Below are 10,226 nucleotides of genomic sequence, written 5' to 3' on the forward strand. Positions count from 1 at the left end.
ATAGCCTCCTAACAATGGAATGGGCTGAAGGCTGCTAATGAACCTTGTGAGTCTGTCGTGGCTGTCGCAGATATCGACGAAGGTGCGAGCAAACAAAATCCTTGCAAATTCATTCTGCATGACTCCGAGTGCGTGAACACTCCAGGCAGCTTCGAGTGCAGATGCAACCCATACAGGAAGGTGCAAGGCAGTGCATGCGTAGGTGAGTTGGCTCAAAGTGCCTTTCCTGTAGCTCTTCTTTCCATCTCACTCGCTTCTTCTCTGTGTTAGTTGGGTGTCCGTGGAGGTGCCGTTAATTAGATAGCCAAGTTAGATTCTTAGCTGCTTTGAGGTGCACCATATAAGGAACAGCACCCAATAGCGTCACATTAGGACTTGGCCGCATCTTGCATCTGCTGAGGGCATACTATTCCGCAGAATTTGACGGATCCTTGTAGTTGACACACGCACGCGTGCAGCGTTTGGGGGGAAAACGATACGCCATCATCAACTTACAGCACCGTGTAAACTTGGCCTCCCTGTCATTCCTCTTTCTGTAACAGATATAAACGAGTGTCTTGACAACCGAGGCGGGTGTCTGGACTACAGTGATTGCATCAACAACGATGGAGCTCCCCCGACTTGCAGATGTTGGAAGGGGTACGGCGGCAACGATGGCAAACCAGGGAGGGCGTGTCAAGGTAATGAATTTTCGAAGAAGCCGGGAGGAGGCATACGATACAACATATGCGCTCGATTCCGTTCAGTGCAGCTCGTGCAACAGGCGGCGTCACGCTTGATGCCACGGCACTCGAGTAGCATGCGTCACAATGTCAGAAGTATCCGTTCTGACTTGTTTCATTTGATTGCTGGATTGCTGGATGATGTGAATTGTTTTACATCGTTTGCGATAGAGACCGCTGACTAGGAAGCGACATTCTGTTCTCTGTGCTTGTCTACATGCAGATATCAATGAATGCGACGACCCCGACAGTTGCAGCAGCGACTCTGTATGCGTTAATACACCGGGCTCATTCCGTTGTGACTGCAAGCCAGGGTTCGCTAAGAATGAAGGGGGCAAATGCGAAAGAATAAGTTTCTGTGTCGCACACGGTAACGACTGTGACCCGGTTTTTGCGGACTGCAGAGAAGTACCAGGTACTTTCGGATACACCTGCAAGGAAGGATTCGAAGGCAACGGGAGGAAGGGAAACTGCAAGCGTAAGCCAACGTGCCAACAGTGTTCATCCACAATACCTCTTGGCAAGATAACACGAGTACATGGGTGCATTGCTCTTCCCAAACATCATGCGTTGCAGGACTAACCTCCACTGCTGATGGGTACACGCTTCACTGTCTTGTGTGTACTGGGTGAATGAGGGAGGGACGCAGGGGAGGCTACGAAACCGTCAATCTTTGATGTAAATCTCGTTTATGGAATGCGCACGGTGAAGCGGAAAGTCGTAGCCTTCAACGAGGCCTCTGAGAATATTACCTCAATAACGACGAGCCACCGTTAGCGTGTTATGTCGCTAAATTTTCCTCGCTGTGTAGTGGGTAGTGTTGATTGCTTCGTCCGTTCCAGCTCCGTGAGTGCTTTTCTTAGTCAAAAAGAGCATGCGCATGCTGTAGTTAGCTCAGTCAGTGTGCTACGAGATGCCACGTTGACAGCTCTGTGTTCCTAAGTTCAACAGTCGCGCTGGAATTACTGCTGAGGGAGACGAATGGTACTGCACTGGTCGGGGAGGCGATTTTGCGTATGCCTACTTCAATCTATCGCGGCCGTGCACGTCAGCCACGGCCTTCGGCTCTCCTAGATGTAATCAGTCAGCAGTGAAAACTTGACACTCAATTCCACGTGCAGTGTTTTGCCTGCAGCCCTTCCTGGCAATGAGAGCAGAGCGTGCGAGCTGCTGGGGCTTCAATGCGGATCGTACGAGCACTGTGGTATTGACGAAGTCAACGGTGGCACGTACACCTGTGAAGTGCTTTCTCGAGCTAAACAAATTCGTGTGCTGGTGAAGGAAGGTTTTACCTCGGAGACGCCACTCTGGATCTGGGGCTGCGTGGCTGCAGGGTGCTTAGTCTTTCTGATTGCACTCGTGTTTGCGACATGTAGGTGAAGCCAGTCTTTCTGCCTACGTATGGCGAGCTCTACCTCTGCAGCACTTCGCGGAGTAAGACGTAGAAGGTTCAGCAAGAGACGCAATCTGAAAGGACATGGTCACAAAAAGAGTGTGAGGCAGCGTCATGGTACACTGGTGGAAGCTGCGTCTTCTCATAACTGATAGAAAATATAAGCATCGCACATTCTAGAGAGTGTATAGATTTGCAGGCGACGGGAAGCGGCCCAAACGTTCTCTGTGTGGTGCTGTGTCATGCATATTATCCATTACAGGGGCTTTTTGGAAGCGGAAAGAACGTCCTAACAGGGATGATTCGGTAGCACTCTTATATGAGGCAGGTAGGACAAGGAAGCCATATGTTTGGAGATACCCAGAGGACACACTATTAGAGTCACATTACACCATGCTGTGAAGAAAGTTCTGAACACTAAGACCTAGCTGTGGAGTACATCATTCTTCGCTAATGAAGTAGCGCAGATCCATTTTTTTCGACACCTCCATAGTAGGTTTTTCCCGTGTCGTCATCAAGCTTGCTACATGTGCACACGTTCACGTATACGCATGGGGCTGGTGCTAGAGGTCAACGGATGGCCAACGAAAGCGGGTCACGCTTGTGCAAGAAAGTTGCTGGGCCTGATTTGCTGTGTTTCACTAGCTTTTTGAGGGTCCTCTGCGTTTCCTTGGTTCAGGCATAGGATTCGAATACGGTGCTGTCGCAATGTAATGACGCAGCTCTCAACGTCTCGCGGACTCGGTCCACCAGCTGACCAGTGCCTTCACAGCTGTCGTATTATAGCCAGACAGCCTGGGGAAATTGACACTGCGTTAGTTGCGGATGAATCGATTTTATGTAAACGCCCGCGCCCTCGGACAGGAAAATTGGGAGGTACCGTCGCTTCAGGTTTTTGAAGATTTAGGAGGCGGCGAACGCCTACTGCAAGAACTGAAGTCACTCGTATCTGCTCTTTTGTTCGGGTCACGCGTGTTTGTTATTTTGTTTTGGTCACGTATCACCCCTCAAATATTGAACAATGAATGCTCGACTCCTGGACACTACTATGGATTCAAGATTGCGAGAAACAGGGTGTAGTAGCGCCTTCGCGCTACGTGGTATGCGATCAGCTTCATGAAACCACCAGAGTTCTGCGGAGACTTCACGTACTTTTGGGAGAGGTGGACGTGTTTGACCGTGGTCGGGGTTGAACTCGTCTCACCATCTGGGTGTAAACGACTTTAAAAAACTGTTACTTCCAAAAACTGTTGTATCCGGTAGTGGTAGATGCTCTTCATCGATTCCCCATCATAATTTAGCAGGAAAAGAAGGATTCGTTTTGTAGAGTGCTTAAGTTTGCAGTCCGGGGAGCCTCGTCGCGGATGCTGTATTCAGTGCCCGCGGCGGATTAGAATTCTCATGAGAGCGACTTTCCCGGTATTTTAACATCATCTTTGTTGGTCTCATGTCGGGACGACATTGACATCTCGCCTCGCGCGAAGATGTTGAGGTCAAGTAACTAGCGCCTCAACAACTTCAGGCTCCGTCACAGCCATGACTGAACTACAGCGATGCGTGTGTTAGTGTGGGAGTGTTGAGGCTACTCGTTCCCTCATAGTTGTCCTGGTGACGGCCTAGGCGGTGTGTAAGCGGATGCCGTTCTCCGAATCTGGCTTATACTTGCCTGTAACTTCGCCGCGACAAACAATTCGCCGCTTTCTGGTACGCGCGTAGGTGTGGGGAACGACGTCGTTCGCCTAAAGTGACGAGTGCGAGTGTTTTTCCACGCATGTAAGGCCTTGTGGCGTGCAACTGGTCTCTAAGAGGTCGCTGATCCCATCGGCTTACGCAGCGCGGCATGTATCTCGCTAACAGCACATCTCACTACAGGTGCCGGTAAATCAGAGACCCTTGTAGAGTGAAACATCGTAGAATGTAGTAGGACTGGTGGCCCACTTGCAAGCCAGCTGTTTAAGATCCCTAGCGCCTGAAGTCCAGAATTCATAACGTTTTCACTCATCTATCCCGGATCAGTACCCTGTGTAATATCATAACCGTCCGCCGTCCTGGCGAGGCGTCTGCCTTCACTAGAAACATAGGTTCGCGTTCTAGGCGTCAAGTGAATATGAGGGGACTCGTGGGCAATGAATACCGTTAGACTGTATGCTACAGGATGCGGAAGTCCATGTGAAATCGATTTCGACGTCGTCGCGTTTGCTGACAGGCAGAACTGCACTACTTCGAGTACGAGGCCTTTCGTAGGCCTACGCTGCTCGTGAAATACGAGTAAAAGATAACTATCCCGTCAATGTTTATAGGGTGCGAATTCCCGATGAAGATGGGTCCAGGTCTGAAGCGCGTACACGATGGACCTGTGTGTTCACACAGTAAAACAGGGGTTCCAAGGAAATCTAACTTCTCTTGTCACCTCGAGTCGACGCATTATAGATAATGAAAAGCAGCGGAAATCGAACACATGCGCCCGTTAGTCCAGTGGAGGCGTGTCCCGTCCGCTCATTTGTGCTGGCGCACCACTACTCGTTTCTGCCAGTAGCAATAGGCTCCTTGCACTAGTAGCATTGCATTCTCCTGATTTCATCACAGGAAGCCTGTAATGTCTCCCTACGTCTGACAAGCTTGCTTCGCACTTTCTCTGAGCGATGCAAAGCAACTTTCTCAACATGCTGCCAGCGTCGTACGTACTCGCAATGAAAGCACACGTAGACCCCTATTTTCAATTTTCTTCACTTTGCAGCGCACCCAGTCAAAAAAAGTGTACACCCGCCTGCACATACAGCATGCGCGGCATTATCCTCACCCCTCCCCCCCCCAGGACTTTCGTCTGCATGTCCACAGCGTGCGCAAGCCATGATGTGCGAATATTCAGTGCATGCGTTGCTTTCAAGCTGCTGTATAGAGCATGCATCAGAAGCAGCAGAGGTAGGCGTCAACCAGGATAAGCGGCGTCTCTAGTCCTGAAAGTTGGTAGTTGTGTTCTCCTGCAGCTCTGGCAAAACGAACTGCTGCGCGCAGCTGGGAGGACGCCTACTTGCGCACATCTCTCACTCATCATCGAGTGCATATATCGCGAATAATATGACAGCTTCAGCAGAACTGTCTGCGCATACGCTTACAAACCCCCGCAGGTACAGACACGTTCTACCAAACCAGCTACGAGGATGTTGCTCGGCCCCACAATCCAGTGCCGTTTCAGGATGCTGTCTGGAAAGGAGTACCAAGCAAGTCTTCCATAGAAAAGTTATATAGAAAGGGTGTGAGATCCGAACGTGGTGATCTCGACAGCTACGCAGCACTAGTGCAGTATATACAGCTACGTATGCAACTGCTACAGGAAATGATGGCGTTCAAACGGTCTTTCGGCATGTGCTGAGTGCAACACGCTAAAATAATTGGCACACCGACAGCGCCTTCACTGGAAGATAGCTGCACCAAGATTTAGGAAGTGTACGCCATCAGAGTATCGAGCTTGAAGTGCAAAATGCATTAAAGCTTGATTCGCCGAGGCATCTGGACGAGCTGCGAAGATCGATTAGCTGATATGTCTTGCCGCCCAGGGTTCGTATAGGTTATGAAGTGAGCGACAAGGGATGCGTCGGAACAGAGGGCAGATACAGACTTTCAATCACGCGCCGCGTTGCTCATATCTCAAAAGTTACACAAGGCTGCTTTACCCACTGCCAAGAAGCACAGAACCTCCGTTCGGTACGTGCAATACAATTTACACGCCTGCGCTTTCCCCGCACCGAAGCATTCACCGGGTACGCTTCATTGCTAAACTCGATGTCTCAGAGCCACAGAGCAATCCCATGAAGTGCTTACCACGCTGAACACAGACGCCTTCCTCATGTGAACTGCTAAATCCATAGCATTCGGGCAACGCCTTGAGAATTCATACTCAGCAGCTGAAAGCCCATCAGATGTCTGAGACTCTTCAAGTGTACGCCGCAGCATGTCCACGGCTGCATACACGAACCTGCGAGGATATACTCAGGCCCAGTACAGCTTCGCAAAGATTCCTGGTGAAAAACAGCTGTGATAAAGCCATACTGCGGTACGGAGTTCTGTAAAGATATGACAGCATATTTTGCGCAGAAACGTCTCCTTGTAGAGGTTCGAAGCCTGCTGAATGTGAACGTGTACCCTATCCGGTAACGCACTGAATAACACTCCTTTCTGAGGAGTTTCTGTCGTGTTATAGCCTGCCCTCCGTGCCGCGGCTCAGGTTTTTCATAAGGCGCTTCAGCAGTTCTTCCAATCAAAATTTGAAAAATACGCAATTTCGCTGCCACTCATTGTCTCGAAGGGTTCTTACGCTTCTGTATCTTTGAGAATGATACTTTCCAAAGCAGCCGCCATGAAGAGCAGAGATCTTTGTAGACCATGTGTTTCACTGTACAGGTAGTACAGCGGGACTGCGTCACCACCGTGGCAAAAGAGGGTGACGCATGGAACAATGATATGCTCGGAAACCGTAAGCGCATGCTAATCTTGGCGATGCGTGAGTGTCTCCAGAGCTCCCTAGTCTGATCTCATATACGTCTGCAGGCACGGATATGCTTTTATACTGTTTGCTGCGCATAGAATACAGAGTTGTGCACGCACGCGCACGTATGCCTCCACAAACTTATGTATATACATATATGTACCGATTTGTATTCCGCGGGGCGTATGTCGCTTCGTGGAACGCCTACGTCTCTTCATTTTGCAGAATGTATGCTAGAAAGTGGATAATGATCTGATTGCACTGTACAAGCTGCTGCAACATCAGCTGAGGAAGCGTACGTAGTAGGGGGAGCTGCTGCTTGGCCATAACGGCGGGATGCAGGCAGCGTGCCCAGTGCTCTGCGCCTAGCAGTTGTGATAATCGAGGAAGTTTGTGCTTCCGCTGCTGCTTCAACAGCAGAGCTGCTTCATCTCTGCTATGACATGCCAACGTCAAAAAAATAGGGCGTCCATCCACTCGAGATGGAGATTGGCCAGCGCACAGAGGGGTCCCACTAAAGCTGTTACCCTCTTCCGCAGACATATTTTTAAAATGTATGCAGAGGAAATCGCGCTCTTCAGCAACGCTAACTTCAGCTGTCACGTACTCGTCGTGTGTATCGGCGACCCCAGAGCTACCCGGGGCGACGGAAACACGCAGGAGACGTTGCAAATCAACACCCTTCGCTGTGACGGCAGCAGCCTGCGGACCTGTGACCCCACCTGTCGCTGATGCAGCGGCAACAAACACATCCATTGTCGCACAGCCTTCAGAGCCAGCTGTGCAGAGAGAACTTGCAAGGGGCGCCGCTTGTCCGTACGCAGCATTGAAAGGTTTCTGGTTGACGCTGGACGAAGAAGCGGCGCAGGTACGACAGCGAACACCAGCAGCAACCGCAGACGAGCAAGAGAGTGAAGCTGCATGGCTATTCGTATGTGTACACAAAGAGGCCGTGCGACCAGTAGGGACTGCAGGAGGATCGTGTGCTAAAAGAGCAGCAAACGGTCTTGCAACACCACCATCGAAAGTATGCTTGCTGTGAGCAATCCATAGCGCCGTGGTCGTTGGCGGTGTGTCACATGCATGGATTGCACTGTCAGACAAGCAATCTGTTTTGGTTTTCCGCGCACAGATAGCTCCGTGGTCGGCTGCTGCAACAACTGGGCAGCCTAGGGCGGCGTTCAGCGTTCTGGTGAGTGATTTGTCTTCCGTCGACGAAATGGAACCGTTGCACGAGGGGGCACAAGGCACTCCGTCGGGCTCCGGGTGCTCCGCAGAAAAACATGTATATTCAATTAGTGAACGATCCGCCAGGCGCACAGCTTGTATGGAGTCAGAGACAGCAACAGGCTCTAGCAATTTGTTGGCTGGGTGCGTGATACCCTCCCCTTCTTCTTTGATAAAAGTCTGCTGGGAGTGCGCCCTCTGTTGCTGCTGCTGGTGCTGTCCTGAGACACTAACGTGCTCCCCGATGTGCTGGCCCGGCGTCCGAGTCCGTTTCTCGCCTGGTTGAAAGCTCTGTCCTAGAGGATGTTTCTTTGCAAGTAGAGCAGCGGCTGTCGAATCGCCGTGTAAGTCATCTAGCCTGGAAGTCTGTTGATGCGATGTTGACTCCCACTTTGCTTCCACTTCGTGCGCACGGTCCTTATTGTCCTGCATATGCCACTCGGCCGCAGATCTCTGTTGCTGATATACATTCGTTACATGTAGCTCCTGCTGGTGCCATTCATCCTCTCTGTTGCTCTCTCTTACGCTTCTCTGCTCTTGCCGTTCGTCAAACTCTGAGCCCTTCACCCGGTGGTGGCTCTCTGTGAAGATTTGTCTCTGCGTCTCATTCTGGTGTAGCTGCACTGCACGCACATAGTCGCGCCACTCTTGCTGTGTGATGTGCTCTCCTTGTCGTCGCAACAGCTCTTCACTCTTGTCATCTGGCATCATTGTCTTCGAGGTATATACGGTTTCCTGTTCGTGGCACTTACCAACAGCGAGCAACGCAAGATCTTCATCGGCAGCTGACACGCACGTACTGTCAGTACGCGGCATTGCTTCGATACCGTTAGCGACAAGCATCCTCCTTCTTTTAGCATCATTGGCTGCCTTTGTCCATGCTGCTTCCGTGTCATCCGCATTAGGTACACAGTTTCTTTTCCAGTCCCGTGTCTCCCCTGCGTAACCGTCGGGTGGATTTCCTGCTGATCGTCTTATGAATGTTTCCTCTGCAGCAACTTCCTCTTCACTCAACTCTGTGGTCCTTCCCTTGGTTGATGTATGCTTGGTGAGGAAGGTTTCTTCACCGGCAACTTTTGACGTAGTGGCGCCAGCAGATGGAAGTGATACCCTTGTAGCCGCCGATGATAATATTCGCTCCTTAGCCTCGTTGCCTCGGGCATTCTCTTCTCTCTGCGCTTCCAGCGATGCTTCTTCGGCAACGGATGCATTGAATGCAGCAGAACTTGTCGATTGTATGACAAAGGAAGAGTTACTTGTGTTTCTAGTAACTGTCTCTAATCGTCGTTTCTCCATTATGCAAGCGAACAAAGCTCTTCGAAATAGACCACATACCTCCGCCGCTGTATAGCTGCTGGTCCCTCTTTTGTTATCTCTTCTGCTTCTCCCACCCTCACTCCTGGTGCAACGGTGGTTGCTGAGTAGAGAACAATTGCTGCAGTCGGTGGTGGCGATCGTGACGCAGTTGCTACTGCAAGGATTACTGATACAGGAGCTACGTACAAGGTTCGTTGTTCTCTCGATTTTCTGTCCACCGCAACAACTGCCTCCGTTATGACTTTCCGGGCTGCCATCAGCATTACTGTCCGGCATACGACGCACACCGCTGCCGCGAGTGTTCAGCGAAGCAGCATCAACGCCTTTCTTTCTTTCATGAGGTAACGCAGGATACTGTTGCAGAAGAACTAGTCTCCTTTCCTCTTGGAGGCGCTTATAAATTCTCTCTGGCAAGCACCATAAATGCAACTGTCTATGGTGTGCGGCTGCGGTACCATATGCGCAGTTCTCCGCCGGTGGTGGTACTGGTCTGGGTTCTGCTTCTGCTACTACAGGTTTATTGCCTGCCGTCGCCTGCTGTAGAGGTGAAGAAATATCCCTCTTTTTTGATGCCTGTCCATCAAACGCGCTCCCGTCTCTGCTGCTGCTATCGCTGCTGCGCCTGCTTTCACCCACATTGCTGCGTACGCCCTTTCTAGAGATTTTGAGATTACCGCTGCCGATATTGATGCCCGCATAATATGGCGCCTTCGTGCTGGTACACTCGTTTACGTCTTTCGTCTGAAGAAGATCCCTGTGGCCGTCCCCCCGAAGCACCGGGGTGTGGGCCGTCCCGGTGTACGTACACTTGCAGGTTGTTCTGATGGGCGTACACCCGCAGCCAGTTCCCGTGTACTTACATACGGACACCACTGGGGTCTACGCACACCACGCTTCAGTGCTGGAACCGCACAGGTATAGGTCGTCCCAGGAGCCCTCGTTTGTACCCCGTTCGTCTCCTTACCCTCTCTCGAGTACATATCCTGCTCATCCACTCCTTCAGGCTGTGCTGTCCGGCCTTCCTTGTTTCTGTTGCCCGGTTGTGCACTTAACACAAATCCAGCACAAGTCATCCCTGACG

The 10,226-nt window shown here is 51.1% G+C and overlaps 1 protein-coding gene across 1 annotated transcript; it reads left to right on the top strand.

The window, feature by feature from the left end:
• Window positions 1-70: 70 nt before the first annotated feature.
• LOC131479465 (fibrillin-2-like) lies at window positions 71-3,308 on the top strand (the record flags this gene model as incomplete). Its single annotated transcript, XM_058659979.1, has 6 exons — window positions 71-202; window positions 543-680; window positions 946-1,200; window positions 1,858-2,094; window positions 2,378-2,443; window positions 3,175-3,308. Coding segments are annotated over 6 exons (962 nt in total), but the record flags the coding sequence as incomplete, so codon positions are not given.
• Window positions 3,309-10,226: the final 6,918 nt, after the last annotated feature.

The sequence above is a fragment of the Ochotona princeps genome, unplaced genomic scaffold (assembly GCF_030435755.1).
Source record: "Ochotona princeps isolate mOchPri1 unplaced genomic scaffold, mOchPri1.hap1 HAP1_SCAFFOLD_2755, whole genome shotgun sequence".
NCBI classification, from domain to species: Eukaryota; Metazoa; Chordata; class Mammalia; order Lagomorpha; family Ochotonidae; genus Ochotona; species Ochotona princeps.